The sequence below is a fragment of the Biomphalaria glabrata genome, chromosome 8 (assembly GCF_947242115.1).
Source record: "Biomphalaria glabrata chromosome 8, xgBioGlab47.1, whole genome shotgun sequence".
Classification (NCBI taxonomy): Eukaryota; Metazoa; Mollusca; class Gastropoda; family Planorbidae; genus Biomphalaria; species Biomphalaria glabrata.
Window position 1 is genome coordinate 6,891,109 of NC_074718.1, and position 18,787 is coordinate 6,909,895.

At 38.1% G+C, this 18,787-nt stretch overlaps 1 protein-coding gene across 1 annotated transcript in view; it reads right to left on the reverse strand.

Annotated features, from left to right (window-relative positions):
- Positions 1 to 233: 233 nt before the first annotated feature.
- The window catches only part of LOC106073537 (ceramide phosphoethanolamine synthase-like), a 30,286-nt gene continuing 11,732 nt past the window's right edge, over positions 234 to 18,787 (reverse strand). Inside the window, exons 3-6 of the mRNA XM_056039693.1 lie at positions 15,049 to 15,934; positions 13,387 to 13,509; positions 11,535 to 11,615; positions 234 to 4,118 (exon numbers count right to left, since the gene is read on the reverse strand). Coding sequence (XP_055895668.1) covers positions 4,095 to 4,118; positions 11,535 to 11,615; positions 13,387 to 13,509; positions 15,049 to 15,934 — 1,114 coding nt within the window. The 3' untranslated portion in view covers positions 234 to 4,094. The remainder of the gene's footprint in view (positions 4,119 to 11,534; positions 11,616 to 13,386; positions 13,510 to 15,048; positions 15,935 to 18,787) is intronic.

Genomic DNA, 18,787 nt, shown 5'->3' on the forward strand with positions numbered 1-18,787 from the left:
AGGTTGAAATATAAATAATTACTATATATTATTAACATAACTATTAAATTCGTATACAAATCGTGTGATTTCTTTACTAAAATTCGTCATCGGAGGGGGGTCGGCCGAGTGGTGGGGGCGATCGTCCCTTTTCTTAATCGTATCTTTGTAGTCAAGAAAAAAATATTGTCAGCCATTGTTTTTTTTTGTTTTTTTAAAGTTACTGCTAGCACTCATAAACAGGAAATGGTCTAGAAGTTTGTAATCTGACCACTACACTGTTTCAAGCCAGAAAGAAAGATGGCCATTCAGATAAATATGCACTTGGCAAACTGTGGTTCTGAATGTGTAGAGAACATGTAAACATCAGCTGGGTCTCGTAGCCCCGTGAAAGCAGTTTTCTTTAATCTTAAGGAATCGAAGTCGTTTTTATGATTGATTCTGAAATTCTTAAACTTTAAAAAATGATGTTGCTTAAAAAATGAAAGTTTGTTTTAAGTAACAAAATATTTTAACAAAATCAACGCTGATTCTAACGCCCTCGTACCAGACTCACTTCTGAAAGTATATATTTTATTAAACTACACGAGTCACAATTTGATATGTAGTATATGTAAACATACAAATTTGTAAACACACCATGTTGGAGTTGGGGCAAATATTTGAAGTGTTAGCAAGGCGAGAAAGTGACAGGCACTCTTACACAACGCGTTCTACAATAACTATGATAATGTATACACACACATATAAATAAATAAATTGTTATAAATTCTCTCTATTCTTCCGCTCTTTTTTTCTCGTTTTCTCTCTCATGTTTAATAAGCATTTTTAATCAGTTAAAATCAAGCCACACAATACTTGAGGTTCCAAGACCATTTACATACAGTACCAATAAATTAATACAGATAAATGCACTTATAATAATTATCAAGACACAAAGTAAGTGAAAAAAAAATGAATCGATCGATCACTACGCAAAACAAAATAGTCCTAAGTTTTACAAAGACTTAAACAAAAGATACTGAAGCAAAACGATTCAGTTTGGTTCTACATTGCCTAATGGCTGTAATAAATGTGGTACAAAAATCAAATTGATGCGCTCCTTTGGTCATGGCCACATTATCCTTGCGAATCTTGGACGCTAACTGAAAAACTAGAGAAGAGGATCCTAGCAATGGAATTAACTCTTTCTCTCCTAACTGACGATACCAACGTTGATTCCTCCAGAATGTGGTAAATAATTACGGAGAGAAAGAGTTAAGATGCTATAGAAGACTCTTTGGAATCACATACAAATACCGCACCACAAATGAGGAAATCCGAAACTCAATCTGGCCCCGCGATGACATTCTGACCATTGCAAAAAAAAACCCGCAAACTAATTCTGTACAGCCCTATCAGCCATAAGATCCACAGGTCTCGTAAAGACCTTTCCGTGTGTAAAAGTGCTACAGAAATGGAGAGGCAGATTTAAAAAGCCATTGGAAGAAATCCTCAAGGAACGGATAGGCCCAAGCAGGTCAATAAAAGAGACTCTAATCCTGTCAAAAGACAAAAAGAAAGATGGTCAACAGTGGTACCCCATCGGTCCAAAAGACTAAGGGACATGGGAAGGTCATAATAATTTTTAAAAAAAAATCATCCATATTAATTTGCCTACTTAGGACGCCGTCTGCCAACTCTTACTTTTATTGATTCGCACTCAAACACAAAATCGAAAATTTAATAACTTTGTCATCAAAATCATTATCTGGTTTAGAGCCAAGAATACTTGAGCTTCCAGTGGCAGAGTGGGAAGAAGGACATGTAACTCCAATCACTCTGTACCTAATCACCTTAGAAAAATCAACAACAAACTACATTAATTGGCGCTGTGAGCAAACAGGTCAGAGTGACCATGTTTGTCCATTTCCATGAATAAATTAAAATAATTGCATTGAACGTAATTATAAATAATTTGAAAAAAAAAAATTTAATTTTTCAATCCAAAAAGAAAAATAAATTGCTGATCGATTTTATTTGGTTATACTGGAATATTCCAACACGATTTGCAATCTTTAAAAAAAATAGAAAAGAAAAGGAAATTATAGATTATAGTTCTTCCCAAGACCAATCTTTTTTTTTTTCTTCATTTTCTTTTTTTGGTTTAAAAGAATCAGCCAAAAATCTAAATGTTGGCGATTTATCTGACCAAGGCGACTGCAGCCTTAAACTAAAACTAGATTTGTTACAGATCTCAACTTTGCGGAAAACGTCGCCCTACAACATACAAGAGGCTTGAACGCCACGCCACAGCCTCCTTTCAACTAAACTGAGTGATAATAAACAATTAAAGAGAAGTTGTTATAATTTTAAAAAAAAGAGAATACTAAAACAAATAATTAAAAAAAGCTATGAACGTATGGAAATCACTTGTTAATGCCATTTAACTCAAAATGGCAGGGTTCAGTCCCCCTTTTTTTTTCTTATACAAAATTAATTAATTACTACTAATCGATTAACTAATTGGCTAATTTTTTTGATTGATTCATGTCTTAGTCATCGACTGTGAATAATTATACGAAGTGGGAAAATGTACTTTGTAAAACTTATTAAAGAGAATAAATATGTATATTATATAGGCCTACGTCCACATCTCTCACTAAGTACAATACATTAGACTATTAGACTTATTTCGATATAAAGCAAAGTAATCAATTACCAATAAGCAGTTGTCTAATTGTTTAATATTTTGATTGATTCATGTTTCCATTCATGAATAATTTAGCAAAGTTTCAACTTGATCCGAGAATGGGAAGTGGCAGAATATCATATTTAAACCTTTTTCAAACCTTTTACCAGACAGACTAGATAGACAGACAGAGTTAGTCGATATAAGCGTTATAAGAATGAATTAACTAATCTCACAAAATGCAAAATGACAGACTTTTGATATTGTAGATTGCTAAATCTGGACAGAACAGTATCAAAGGACGCATCTTTATCAAGAGAATTAGTCTCTGACTAATTTCAAATATGAGTTGATAGAATATCAGAGGCGGCTGGCGAGTGAGGAACCGTCCCAGGCCCCGTGTATCAGGGGGGGGGGCGCGACTAAGAAAATCTTTTGTCACCGTCAGCCCATCGTACAAATATTCTTGGCCCTAATACAACGTGTACACTTGCCCATGGCTCCGCCCATGCCACTGCTGAGAATATACAGTCTAATGTGATTCAAGACACATAGCAACAATTGTCTTCCGAAATGGACAACTGTAGACCTCTAGTACAGACCGCGAAAATAATATGACCTAAAACAGACGGAAAAGGCAGGCTTCTGCTCCATATGTTCTCTGTGCTGGACTTACGTGATTGCTAGAATTGATTTGCATAGACATTAATTGCATGTCTACGCCAACTTGACGGCAGAGGCGTCCTGAGCAAAACGTGCGCCCGGAAAATGTACTTTTTTTTGGGACCCCCCCCCCATTTTTTATAAACATCACATAGAAATATAAGCTGCGTGGCGCCCAGGCCATCATGCGCCCGCCCCCTCACTACGCCTCTGAATTGGCGTAACGGTAATTGGCATGAAATACCCAGCACTCATCTTGTTAGTATTGTGACCAATGAAATTTTAAAAAATGAGATGGGCTACCTTTGATATCTATTGACTTAACGAAACAAACCAAATTACAAAGCTTCAAGACAAAAAAACACATTAGAATGTTAAGATCTTTAAGATAGACATTTTTCGTTGCAATAGCAACAGTACTAAAAATAGTTGTTGAAATAGATCAATACAATCTTAAAACATTGAACATAAAAAGAAGGTGTTAGCAAAGATATCACATGACTTGGCTGTTTGCTGAAGATTAAAAATGCTAAATCCATAACTAGCGTTACAAGATTGGATGAAGATACAGAAGGGTCAATCAAACACGCATTCTCAAGTTACAGGTTGATTGCCTTCTCGGCTTGCTTGGAAGTCGCTCATAGCCTGGGAGACAAAGGTTAATGCTGATTGATCTATTTATTTATTTTGCAGTATACACCCACTCCAGGGATTTTTTTATTTATTTGTTCTCAGCTGGTTGTCGTAAATGTCAACTTAATGAAATGTCATCTTAGAAATGTCATAACAGAAGTTGATCTTTAATCTAAAATTGAAAAAGAAAGGAAAATTAATTAGAAGTGCAATTTAAAAAAAAAACAAAACATTTTGTTTATAATTAAGAAAAACAATTTGTTACGATGATTGATCTTCATTTTAAAAAAAAAAATTCCTTAAGAAATATTTCAGATGTTTTTATTGTCAACATTTTGTTTAAAATAATTATGAATATAACATGTGGCTATTTATAAAGTCTTAAACTGAACATATATAAGGACATCATGTGGCACCGTAAATCAAATTTTGGCCATAGCCGCGAGAAATATGAGCCAACAGGACAGTGGCCTGTCCTACAGTGTGCTATAATAGCTTGCTCAGGCCTGGACAGCCTCCACCACGGGGAAGTGCGGTCAGGGCGCCTCATGCGCTTCCAGACTCCACGGGCTTTTTGGGACTTGTCCCAGCACTCAAACCACTTTTCCATTTCTGTTTTTTGAATTATAGCCAGAGCATGATAAGATAGACTAGTACTAGTAGACACAGAGTACAGCTATACTTGAGATTTGATTCATGTTTCGCCATTTTGTTTCTTAAAAAAAAATATTTCATTGTATTGTGCGAGGCCCCCCTCAATCGGTAGCCCTAGGCGACACCCTAGTTTGTCTATGCCTATATATGTTAATGGGCGCACCTGCACCTCCGTGGATTCTAGCAATTATTTGTGCTCTGTCAAAGCAATTAAAATTTAACTTGAAACTGAACAAGTGGTGAACAAGTGGTGAACAAGTGGTGAACAAGTGAACAAGTGGTGAGCAAGTGAACAAGTGGTGAGCAAGTGAACAAGTGGTGAGCAAGTGAACAAGTGGTGACCAAGTGTTGAACAAGTGGTGAACAAGTGAACAAGTGGTGAACAAGTGAACAAGTGGTGAACAAGTGGTGAGCAAGTGTTAAACAAGAGGTGAACAAGTGGTGAACAAGTGAACAAGTGGTGAGCAAGCGGTGAACAAGTGGTGAGCAAGCGGTGAACAAGTGGTGAACAAGTGAATAAGTGGTGACAAGTGGTGAACAGGTGATGAACAAGCGGGAAACAAGTAAACGAGTGGTGAACAAGTGAACAAGGGGTGAACAAGTAGCGCTTCCACTGGTGACTGAAGTACAGTTGTTAAGATAAGTTAATTTTGTTGTAACCTAGTCTCAACTTAACAGGAATTGAAGGCCGACCGTGTACGTGCACCCCTCTGAATTCTGAGTAGCCACATTTTCACCATTTTGTTACGCTTTCAAATCAATTAACTTCTGCTAAGTAGCAGCCTAACAAGTCATGCTTCCATTGAAGTAGAGCTGTGCAGATATGTTATTACGTTCAGAAACTAGAATAGACAAATCTGTCGCAAATCTGTCGCAAATCTGTAGTTCATGTCCCACCCTGTCCGCTTTATTATAGGCTTGCTATTGTTTGCACTATAAAAGGCTGTCAAATATTCTATAGCACTTTAGTCGTCACAATTTGTTTTCATTTGCACATAATCATAGTTATAAGGTATAGAGTATGATAGATGTTTTGTGTTGTTTATTTATTTATTTTTGTCTCGGGGGGGGGGGAGAAATCTTGTCTGTTGTCTTTCGACAGTTCTTTTCAAGAAAAGTAAAGAGTGTGTGTATTTACGTATTTCTTCTGGAACAGCCCAAGCCAGAGCGTCGATGATAAATGTACCTCTTTTGTTTGAGACATAATGGACTGAGAAATATGAATCCATTCGCGCTTTAAGTCACAACTTTGAGATCTTTTACTGTTTGGCGTACCTTAAAATAACGGCTGTAAGTGAAACCAGATAAACTGCTTATGTGTAATCAATGGCTGCTTCTCATGTTTTTTTTTTTTTTATGTCTTTTAATAGTCGTCATTTCGCCCGCTCCCATCCCCCGGCGTCCTGCGGGAGGTTTGGACTAGGAAGTAAACTATCTTCAGCTCTGAAGGAACATCCGAAACATGTAAAACATTTTACAAACATTTTTATTGAGCTGGTGCTGCCGATAATTTGCAGTTTACTGACAAATGCTCATGTTTGGATTTTGGGAGTTATTACATAACAAGGCTTTACATTCTTGAACCAGCTTCCCTGATGTTGCAGTCTATCCAACTTAACACAGTGGCCGCTTAACTACACACCAGCAGTCACATAAATGGCGTTTTCAAAAACAAACTTGACTATGTTAAGGAACACTCCATAGATGGCATCTTCAGGAAGGCGAAACTGCTGGCAGAAAAACTTGGTACTGGGTATTTCTGCCTGGTCTTGCAGTTTGCGCGCTGGGCTGTCGCTTGGATCTATCGATGGTCCCGGGTTCAAACCCTGCCCGCTCCCATCCCCGTCGTCCTGCGGGAGGTTTGTACTAGGAAGTAAACTATCTTCAACTCTGAAGGAACATCCGAAACATGTAAAACATTTTTATTGCTGCTGATTCTGACGATAATTTGCAGTTTACTGACACATGCACATGTTTGGATTTTGGGAGTTATTACATAACAAGGCTTTACATTCTTTATCTTGATTCGTTAGTCTCTTCATTACGTCTATCTTTTCAAGCAATAATAATGTTCAGCCCAAATTCTGTTGTCTGCATCCTAAAACGATGCAAAAGCTGCAACGTAAAGAACAATATCAAAACTGCACGATAAGCGTTCATCGACAGCTTTGTCTATTGCGATGAGAAGCATTCATTAGTCAAGTTATTGACAGTTTCGGCAGCCACAGTCAACGTTTGCAGTTTTTCGTTTGATCGACCGTTGGAAGGCACGGCCGCCTGGGCCGCACGGATAAAATTAATACCGTGTATGGTAAATAGTTAGTTCACATGATTACTTTTTTTTTTCTTTTTTATGAAACAAGTATTTACAGTGCACTTAATATTACACAGGTATTGGGGGGGGGGGGGGGGCGGGCGATGGGTGCACCAGTTCTTTTCTTTACTGTTCTCCGTAACAAAAAAAATTGAGGCTACGACTTTGAGTTATAGGTGGCAACTTGCACCCCCCCCCCCCCAATTGCAAAAAAATCCTGCGGGCTCCCATGTATATATATATATAAATGTTTATGATCAAGACTCAACATTGTTTAAAATAACATCAAAAGGACTTTAAGCCCCATTGTCACAAGTATATAGATTTTCCCGCGCTTTTAAAAATAGGTCACATTGCAGTCACTTTGACGTCTGCTTGTGGTTTGGTCATATATTATTAGCCGCAAAGTCTAGTTATGGCTACAACTTACAACAGTGGATTTATTACCGCACCGTATGATTACTGCAGTCCTGAAGTAGATTTGAGTATAGGCCGCATGAATGAATCTTATGAGTGATCAAAGTCCAAGAAGTTGTAAAATGAGCTATCAAACTCCACTTAGTAGAAATATATACATAACGAAAATGAGAATAAAAAATCTATTCAAAATGTAAGAAAAAAAAACCCCTTACTTTTTTTATACACCTTATAGAGCGATTATTTTGCGCTTAATCCTTTATGAATTTAAAAAAAAAAGGATTTTTGTTTACCTTGCCCCCCTCCCCCGAGAAAACCTAGACCTAGGAGAAGATGCGAAAAAAACGTGCCCGTTCCAAAGAAATATCGCCTATAAAAGTAAATGAAAGGGAAGTTCCCCTACGATCTTTAGGGTAGTTTATATAAAAGTCAACTGTTTCTGTGGCCCACGGTTAAGGAGGGTGTCATGTGGCCAGTACAACGACCAACCGCCTTTACGTTTTTTCTTGACTAACGTCAGGTATCCAACAGTGCTGGGTTGACTCAGAGGTGCCCTAAAGATCCCGAAACTAAAAATCGCAGTTTTCACCAGGATTCGACAGTAATGATGGGCCTTACATGTTGTAGGAAAACGGAAACTAGTCCAGAATGTATCTAAAACAAAATTCGCATTAAAAGGATTAGAGATTTATAAATAATTCGATTTTTTGTGGCTTGTAGCCAGAGCAGGGGTGGGCCATTTACGAATTCATGCACCGGATATTTAGGCTCCCGGAAATGCAGGCATCCGGGCATCCACTTTTTCTCTAGCCGTTAGAGTTAGGTTAGGGTCCTGCTCATTCCCATTCCCACTATAAAAAGACAATTTTCTCCAGACTTCCATTTTAGCATCTTTGTACAATGCTATTTCATACCCAGGGGCGTAGCTATAGAGATCTGGGGGCCCGATGGGATTGACCTCATTGAGGGCCCCTTGCATTTTGACATTCGACATTATGACATGAGATAATGTACTTAATAAATATATAGCCCTACATTCAAATTGGTACAGTATACTTGTGTCTAGTATTTGTGACTCCACTGACATTAAAGCCATGCTAAGTCTATTATGCGTCATTGTGCTCCTGAGTTGTTTTTGTTTTTATTAACTTGAGCATTGAGAATTATCTCTCACATGACGCAATGGAAGTGGCCTGGGTTAGCTGTATTCAAATGGATGTTGCAAGGTTTGAGAACACATGATTACCATATGAAGCCAGCTTCCTCAATATGTCAATTGGGGTACCCCGTCAAAATAGCGCTAACAAAATAGCGCGGACAAAATAGCGCCGACAAAATAGCGCCGACTAAATAGCGCGAACAAAATAGCGCCGACAAAAAGCGCCGACAAAATAGCGCGAACAAAATAGCGCCGACAAAATTTGTAGGTCAAGTAGTTAGGAACCCAACAAACTTTCCCTTGACAATTTACTATTATGGTTTAAGATTAAGTAGTCTTCTTCCAATACACAATGATACTCCTCACTATTTTGGTACAGTCACTCATCCATTTTACAGATCTATTTCAAGAATTTTACCTGGTAATGAACATTTAATATACAACAAAAACCAAATAATCATACACAACACTCAAAAAGCTGTTACATGAAAGCCTAGTGAATAGGATTAAGTGGGGGGGGGGAGTTCTTGGGGTGACAGAATGCAAGGACACATTCATAAACCTACACAGCAAAAATATCCCACCAAAAGCTAGAGAGATAAGTTATAGACTTATCTTTGGGATGAACCCTATGGTTAGAAAACGAGCAAATGACCGTGAATGTATATTATGCCATCTTGAAAATGCTGATAATGAGAAACATATGTATTTGGAATGTCCATTATTCTTTAAAGTTAGAAGTACTGTAAGGGACTTATTAGAAGCAAACTGTGGCAACTATGTAAATGTTAACTTGTCTATTGTTTTAAACAAGCTGCCAAAACTAAAAAATAAAATGGTACAAAATTTCAACTTGATTATTGTTTCCGAATACAGGAATCTTGTTTGGGCTAGCTGGCTCAAAGCTCTACACAATAATAAGGTGTTTGATCCTAATCACTTAGAATTGAAATTTAGAAAAATAATGGATTTTTGGTAGAGAATTATCTAGTTTGATTTTCATATACTTGTACAAGGCTTAGGTAGTATTCCGGAAATGGGGTGTTGGGGGTCAGGGCTATTTGATATTGTGTTGATTGTTCTGGGGGAGAGGATACTTGTATCATTTTTCTGTCTCTAGTGGGCTCAATGGTTAGGATGGTTAGGTAGTATGTCTTTGATATTAAATAATATTTCTATTACTATTATTATATTTTTAGGTTAATCACTTTTGAATTGTTTTTGATTTAATACTTGTGAATTATGAGAACTTACAAATAAAAAAGCCCACAAAACAGGCAAGATGGCCATAAAAGAGGCACATAAAGCCCAAAAAAGAGGCGAAGAAAAGAGGCCTAAGGTCCAAGGTTTCCTATGATGATAAAGCTAAAATTGAATAGCGCAAATTCTGAGGTTTCCTTTAAAAAAAAATGTGATTATTTCATCTCGGAATTATGTTTCGTTCTAAAACTTCTTTACCGACGCTCTAAAAGTCTTTGTTAACGTCTAATGATTTAGGCTTACTTCAAGTCTATAATGTATGGTAAGTAACACGTATAGCCTCCCTTTGTTATCTTGTTTTGCTTACCATTGTTAGGCGCCTGTGTCTTGTGCAGACAATTCGTAACGGAGATAACATTCAAATAAGAAAAAAAAAAAAAGCAGTCGAAAGGCCAACACTATAAAGCAGTAATGCCCAAAGTACGGCCCGCAGGCCAGATCCGGCCCGCGACGTGGTTTTATCCGGCCCGCCGAATCGTCAGAACAAAGTGTAGAAAAATCTCCCAACCCACACACACGCCATTTATGTGTTTATGAAAGGTAACTATGAATGAGAATCTACCAGGAAAAGTGAACGGATCTTTACAAGTTGTGGCACAAGATTATAAGCCAGCATAATTGTTTTCTTAAGTAACTAAGGCTGTTTAAAAAAAAAACAACAACATAATAAAAACGGCATTATAAACCAAATACGACTGCATACTTGGTTTGAGCGGCGAATAAAAATATTGTTAAAATACTCCCATAAATTAGAGGATCGATGGCAATATTTACCAAACAGAGACAAGAAAATGAGTCGTTGGTAAAGCTAGCGACAATGTTGCTCACATTTTAGTAGTAGAGAAATAATGCAAATTTCCGACGAGTAAAAAACTAAACATCCAATATCCCATTAATTAATGTAAGTACTAGATCCAGAGTTTGTAATAACATTGTTTCAGGTCAATTTCTTTTCGTATTTGTACCGTTTCGGTCATGTGGCCAGCGACTCGAGTGTCGGAAATTAAAATGGCCCGCAGGTCGAATTAGGTTGGGCATCACTGTAGTATAAAGGTAGTCGAGGCTGATGAACGACGTCGAATAAGAAGTTTAAAACGTTATGAAGGGAACCGTCGAATGTCGTACCATCTAACCTTCTACCTCAGAGACTAAATCCAATCCTTGCTCTAATCTGGAGCTACCAAAAGTCTTGTGTTTTTACTTTCATTATCCTTCCAAAAGTAGAAAACACCAAACTGTGGGAGATGAGTGGACAGAAAAATATAGAAGTGCAGCTCTTAGAGAGGAAGTGGAGATGGATTGGTCACACCCTTAGAAAAGATACCAGCAACAGAGCTAGGCAGGCCTTAGAGTGGAACCCCTAGGGAACAAGACGCAGAGGAAGACCAAAAAGAACATGGCGACGCAGTGTACTTGAAGAAGCAGAGAATACCGGGAAGAGCTGGGAAACCATCAAAAAGCTAGCAAGAGACCGTGGAGATTGACGTGTTTTTGTCGAGGCCCTATCTTCCACGAGGAACTCAAAGGAGTAATGGTGATGATGATGATGATCCTTCCAAAATCCTAGTTTTGTTGTAATAGTCACGTCAGCCTCTAAACTCTAAGCAAAAACTTTCCGTTTGTAAGAAACAAAAAAACTTTTTCGCGCCAAAAAACCTAATCGTGCTGTAACACCTTATGTTACCTTATGTTACTGTGCGGTAAATCACAGACCTATATTGTCTGTGTCTATACTATCCCGGGCCTCGTTAGGATTGGGCCAGGCTAAATTACTAAATACCTACCTGTTGGACATGGATGACCGTGATGACGTATAGCGGTACTGTGACTGTTAATATCACCCAAGGTATGTAATGAAGAAACTCCTAAAAGTTAAAAAAAATAATAATAAAATACTTAAAAAAAAATAACTTGCTTATATTTAACGAAATTGAATTCAATTATTTTGAATCAATCATGAATTTTATTTTTTAATAATAACAATGATGTGATTGGAAATGTTTTTAATTATTTGTGTTGTTTCGCGCTACTTCCATGTATAGCGAATGTTCAGTGCGCTATGGTCCAATCACTTTATTGGACCAATTATTGAAAAAAAAAGGAGGGGTGAGGTGGGGTAATCTGGGAGAAGGTTTCAGTGTTGCTTTTTCAAGAGCTTTTTTTTTTAATTCGAAGTCAAGCTTCCATCATTGTAGGTCGACACGTTAACCATTAAGCTAAACAATTACTTATACAAATAGAAGGTTTTATAGTCTAAAATTTCTATTGTTTAAATTTATATCGAACGACCAAATTCTCTAAGCAAGGCTTATAGATCATTAGCTTAGTCTGTATAAAAAAAGTTTCACCAGACAGACATTGTTGAATTAATTAGTTAATTTCTTCTATTCTTTCATGTGTTGTCATCGACTGAGCAGTTTCAACTTGACCCCAGAATGGGAAGATTTTACCGTGACAGACAAGAGTTGAAATAAGCTTTGCAAAAAGTTTAGGAGGCGCGGTGGTTTCCGGAGTGTCCGAAGTATTCGTTAAAGAAATAATCACTAAATTTAGAAAGCCTTCAGGACAGAAGACTCAAAAGTAAAGTACCAATTATTCATAAAACACTGAACCATAATCTTCAAATACAAAAACAAAATTTAATAAAATACTCTGAAAGACACAAAAATAGAGGGATGTACCTCGTATCATATGCTAGGACAAATTTGTACAAATATCCCTAGTGCTATTAGAGCATGGAATGGGTTGCCTGAGCTAGCCAGGAAAGCCAGTGACTTGGCAGAATTTAAGTCATTGGTTTATGTCACAACACACACGATGTCACAATGTGTGTTGTGGTGCCGGGGATTTTACTTGAATTAAAATGGTTGAATAAATGACGGCCTAGGATTCACAATAAAAGATTCTTTGTAAAAAACACAACTCTGGAACTTTATTTAAATATAAAACGTAAGTACAGCTTATGTACAAGTTACAGATCAACACGTATAAATAACATTACAAAGGCTTTAAATCAGAGCTCTTAGAAACGTGACTATCTACTATGGAATTCTTTCATCGACTGGCCTTCTTTTTCCCTCGTCAATTCTCTGGCGCTAACTCTTTTTAAAAAATGTCTTTATTTATTTTCAAATCAACCAATAGATTTGCAACATCATAATTACGTCTTGGGTAAAACCTGAGGTGCTGTCAAGGGTCTAAATTTGTGGGGTAATTCCTGAGGCTCAGTCAAGGGTTTATATTTCTATTTACACATAAGCAAATAAATCTATAATGGCATCTGTGACAGTTTATATGCATGACTAAATGCATGACGCGTAGGACGTAATCATCTTCTTTTCTGAAGTAACGTCTGTATTATATAAGATAAGATAAGATTTGAATCCTGGTGAAGACTGGAATTTTTATTTCTGGGATCTTTAGGGCGCCCCTGAGTCAACACAGCTCCAATGAGTAACTAGTATTAGTTGATCCCCTCGTTAACAGAAACAGATGACCTTTATAGTCCACGGGGTCTGAAAGGGAAACTTTTTTTTTTAAGTATTCACTATCCAAAAACAAAGTGTCCAATGGCATGTGAACGCGTCTGATCCCCTCCCCCCCCCCAACATATACAAACTTAAGGGTTGTACTTACCAAGACTTTGTCCATATAAATGGCTACCTGAGTGTACGTTATAACTGTTTGTCCACTTAGAAATCTCCAGAAGAAGAAGATGACCAACGTACTAGGCTCGTGACTCAGTTCAAACTGAAGACTCTAGAAACGGTAAAATAATTGTTAGTAAAAATGATTTCATTCATAGCAGATTTTTTTGTATCCTGGGTATTTTACTCCATCTAACTATTGTCTGCGTTGAGGGGAGAGGGGCACTTTTTGCGAGAAAAAGTAAACAGGAGTAAAGTTTCTATTTCAGACCTTGCGATCTATGGGTCAAATGATGTTAAGGTGCCTTCCGGAATTAACTCTCACTGGCATAGAAGAAAGCAGCAGACAGCATATTGTCTCTGAAAGACGTTTAAACTACTGGAAAGCTCGCGCGAAGGTCGCAGGCCGAAGAGAGTAACAGACGACAAAAGACAACATAGACAATATTTATTGTGCTTAAAAAAACAAATTTCTTTAAATTAGTAATAAATAATATATGTGTGGTTGTTTGCTATCGCACAGGAAAGTTGAAATGCTTATTTTGAAGTAAATATTTTGGATACAAATTTTCTTAACACTAGCTTGCATAGAAGGAAATATTCGTCAATTTTAATGTTTCGTCATTGATGTATATCAGTGTTTCCCAAACTGTGTTCCGCGAGGCCTGAATAGGTGTCCCACGAACTACAGAAATAATTAGCTATAAGCCACTACGTGAATTGATCTCTCTAAAATATAATAAAGGGTTCCGCTAAATACTAAGAATGCGAAGTGTTCGTTAAAGAAACAGTTTGGGAATCACTGATCTATAGTACTGTTACAACTTTGTTTCCAGCAGTTATAAGTACTACTAAACTGTGCATTCAATAAAGCCATTTTAAAGATATCAAAATATTAAATAGCAAGTCAATGAAAAAATTCGAACCCGTGAAACTAAAGCAGGTCCACAAACCGAATATTTTATCATGTAGAAGTTTCTTTTTTTTTAAATGACACTTTTATTATAGTTTTGAATTGTCGTGAATGACCCTGATTGATTTTAATCTTCCATGCTACTTGCAACGTCAGAGATTTTGGCGTCTTGTTTTTATTGTGTTTGTTGCGAGGTACTTAATGTTACTAGAGTATCGATCTCCTTGCTAGTATTGATTGAATTTAAGATTATTCGCATTTCAAGGTAGTGTTGTTGTTTTTTGGTCTTCGTGTTTTCAAAAATTTTGATTTCAAATGAAATTGGTTTTTATGGTTACATTTTATAAGCTTGCACTTTAAATATGTCTTGAAAATGTCAACAAGATTTTTAATGTAACTCTTTTGTGGTGTGCTCACTGTCTGAAGTCTCATGTCTGAGATCCAAAGTCTGAGGTCTAAAGTTTCAAGTCTTATGTCTGAGCTCCAAAGTCTGAGGTCTAAAGTTTCAAGTCTAATGTCTCAGGTCTAATGTCTGAGGTATAAATTTTAAGGTCAGATGTGTGAGGTCTAATGTCTGAGGTCTGTAAGACGTGGTAGCGAACTATTGGTCTAAACTGCCCACAGGTAGGGACGTTGCAGGTCGGGGTTGAGGCCTTCTGTAACAAAAGGTCTCGGTTTAACTAACTTTGTTTTTCTCTATCTTAGGGTCTATATGTACTTATGAGGCTAACATCATACCGAGAGTTCTTTACTCGTGAGCTCAGTCTGAAACACTTCAGTAAAGTCTTTTACAGCTCTGTCCCAACAGATTCCGGTCACAGCCAGACACAAACCAAGACCAAAGATTTGAACTATCAGATGCCTGTAGCTCGAACAGTCTAATTTGCTGACCACCGTGTGGCCGCTGGTCATCCCATCGCATGCTGCTTTCTCGTGACAGTATACTGGCAGCGTGGACGTGTATTTGTTCGGCGAGCATGTCTTATACAGGTAGAAGATAATCCCAGCGGTCAAGAAGCAGCCGCCCAGCGTATCGAAGAGTCCGTCGATGACGTAGCCCATGGAGGAATACACGGAGTTGTACTGCAGGTGGACGCCCTCCCTTGACCGGAACACCGTCCCGTCGAAGGAGTCCAGCCACGTCCGAAAGAAGTAGATTAGAACACCGAGCTGTCGGTCGTGGAGTTTGTCAGAGGAGATGAACTTGCCCGCGATAAAGGCACACACCAAGTGGACGAAGGAAATGACGTTTGGGGTCACCATCGTGAAGACGGAAGAGAATCCGGTCAGCGCGTTGAAGTACTCAGCCGAGGGCGTCATGACGTAGTGCCTGACGTGATCGCTCAGAACGGCCTTGACCGACAGATGAGTGAAAGGGCTGTACTTTTCGCCCGGGTGGCCAGCCTTGGAGTCTTGGGCCAAGTCCGTCACTCGGTACCGCGCAAACAAGAACACGTCCATGATGGCGAAATAGGTCAGGGCAGTGACTGAGAGTGTGACCCAGCATCCCCGGCTAAGACTGAAAGAGAATGATTTATTCTCACAGAGTAAACGGCGTGGCCACAATGGGGGTGTCGTCCAATATGCCGTCAACACGTGCAAAGGGCACGCTGAGTTAGATGGTCTGAAAAGAAATAAAAAATTGTTAATACAAAAATGAAGCTCAGTTATTTCTATATAAAAAAAAACAACAATAAACAAGTTTAAAAACTCAGCTTGTTCCAAGATATAGTCGTTTCTCAACTGTTTTGAAAGAGGAAATTAACTCTTTCTCTCCGTAATTATTTACCACATTCTAGTGGAATCAACGTTGTTATCGTCAGTTAGGAGAGAAAGCGTTAAGGATTCGCAAGTCTATGGCATGTTTTGACGGACAGGAAATTAATGAGTTCCAAGTCTATGGAGTGAAATTTGGAAAGTTACAATACCAAAATTCAGACTGTAGACGGCTTAGAGCTAGAACTTGGCTTCCAAAACGAGGGATCTCGATTCGAATCTTGGTGAAGACTGAGATTTCGAGCCTCAAATGGATGCCTGGTTTGTTAATCTAACTACATGACACCATCGTTTAACGCCGGCCTGAGAAACAGAATAGATTTAAAACATCAGCTCCTTGCTTACATTGAAGGTTACCAGATTGATTTACATAGGCAAGTGATGTTTTGGGACATAACATAAAGTATTGCAAGTGTAACTATCTAAAAAATTCTTCATTACTCATCCCTACTTTCTACTAGAATAGCAGAACACAGATGATAGAAGCCTTATTTGTTCTTTAGGTTTGAACTCTTCTCAAAAGAGAGGGACACTTGGATTTAAACACAATTTCAGTAATCGAGTTATGCTTTGTTTATTGACCTCACCATCTTCATCTCTAGACACATATCTCTATCTCTAATGACCTATGCCCTGACCTATGAATCACTCGATTTCTCTTTATTTCGTTCTGTTTCATCTGCTTATATCATTACCCTTGTATCAATAGCCATCTAAATATTGAATTGATCGATTAGCTCCCCTACCCAGTTGTCGATCTTTATTTGTGTCTTTCCAAATATAGAACACCGTGCTCTGTTAGTCTATGAGAAGTTTTAAAAAAAGAAAGGCAAAAGTACTTTGCTCACATCCAATTGTTTCACGCCCTGTGTTAGAAGTACCCGGTACTTTGCCTTTTATATAGACATCAGTGAAGGATCCACTATATACTATATAAGCTACAGCTTACGTCCTGCGCCCCCCCCCTCTTTTTTTTTTCGACAAAAACATTGTCCGAGTGAATAAGTTTTTATTATGAAAGTTTTTGTTATGCAAAATAATTATTTAAAGATGTATTATTTCACAATCTATAACCTATATAGACAGGCTATAAACTGCTTAAATATTTCTCAGTTTCACCTTCTAGGCATTCCAAAAGCACAGACATATAATATCTGGGCTTAAGAAGGGTCAATATCTCAATCAGCTAAGGGCCTGCTTGTCACAAATAAAAATTCTACGTTTATCTATTACTCCAGGGCCTTTGGCAATATTTTACAATAAGTGTCACTGTCACCTATATCTTAGTCTGTTGGACCGTTGAGGCACCACGCATGATCTGTTGCACGTCTTTCTCCATTCATATATATATATATATTTGTTTTTTACAAGAATCTCTTTCAATGGCAGGCTCATGCATTCGTTTATGTTGTCTTCCTATCTATTCCTCTTCTTTTTCCTGGTACTTTTCCCTGAAAGTCTTTTCGATCCCTGAGGACCTTGCGTTACGGCCATAAAGTTTTAGCTAGCGTCACTTGACAGTGGTCAGCAGGTCATCGTGGGACTCAAGTGACACTGTGATTCGGTTTCGAATTTATGCATTTGTGGTGCTGTCTTTTTAGCTGATATATCGGATACTTCTATAGATTTCGATTCTAATTGTACTAACCATTAATATTTGTTCCATTAAATAGTATCGATAGAAGACTAGTATAACATTTACCTTAAACTGTTGTTTATAATGAACCAGTTTTGTTTGTGCTCGTGTGTTTTTGTGTACAGGACAGTGTTAGTATTTTCTGTGTGTGTGTTTGTGTTTGTGTGTGTTTGTTTGTGTGTGTATGTAAAGTTCTAAAGGCAATAAGATGGACATTACCAGCTATTAGGGAGGACAACATTGAAATGGACAGGGCGCACGCAGCTACTTTCCCCAGGAGACGCCCCATGAAGAGAGGCGTTTTATGGTCATCGTGGTATTACCCGAATCTAAGCCACTTCATTAATGGTATTGATCCTTGTTGAAACCCGTGGTAAACAAAGCAAGATCGAATCTCCACCCCTGGATATGCTGTCAACACTGTCTTTTCACGGCTCGTTTTTTTTAGTGGCGTTATGAACTCTCTTCAACTCGTACTCTCTCACCTCTCTCTCTCTCTTTTTTTTTTTCTCTTTTTATTTCCTCCCCATCTTTCTTTTCCATCTCTTTTTTCCCCACCACCGCTCTCTCTCTCTTCCACATCTCTCTCTCTCTCTCTTCCAACTCTTTTTCCAACTTTCTTCAACCTCTCTCTTCCTCATCTCTCTCTTCCTCATCTCTCTCTTCCTCATCTCTCTTCCGACTCTTTTTCCAACTTCAACCTCTCTCTTCCTCATCTCTCTCTTCCAACTCTTTTTCCAACTTCAACCTCTCTCTTCCTCATCTCTCTCTTCCAACTCTTTTTCCAACTTCAACCTCTCTCTTCCCCATCTCTTTTTTCCACCTCTCTGTCTCTTCCACCGCTATCTTTCAACACTCTCTCTTTCTCTCTCACAGCTTTCTCTCCCACTTTCTGAACATTTCCATCTCTTCCACCTTTCTCTTCCACTTATCTTCCACTTTTCTCTCTTTCCCTTTCCACACTCTATCTCTTCTATTGTTTCTCTTCCACCTTTCCTTTTCACTTCTCTCTTCCATCTCTTTTCTTCTCCCCTCCTCCCATTCTATCCATTGACGACCAAACTT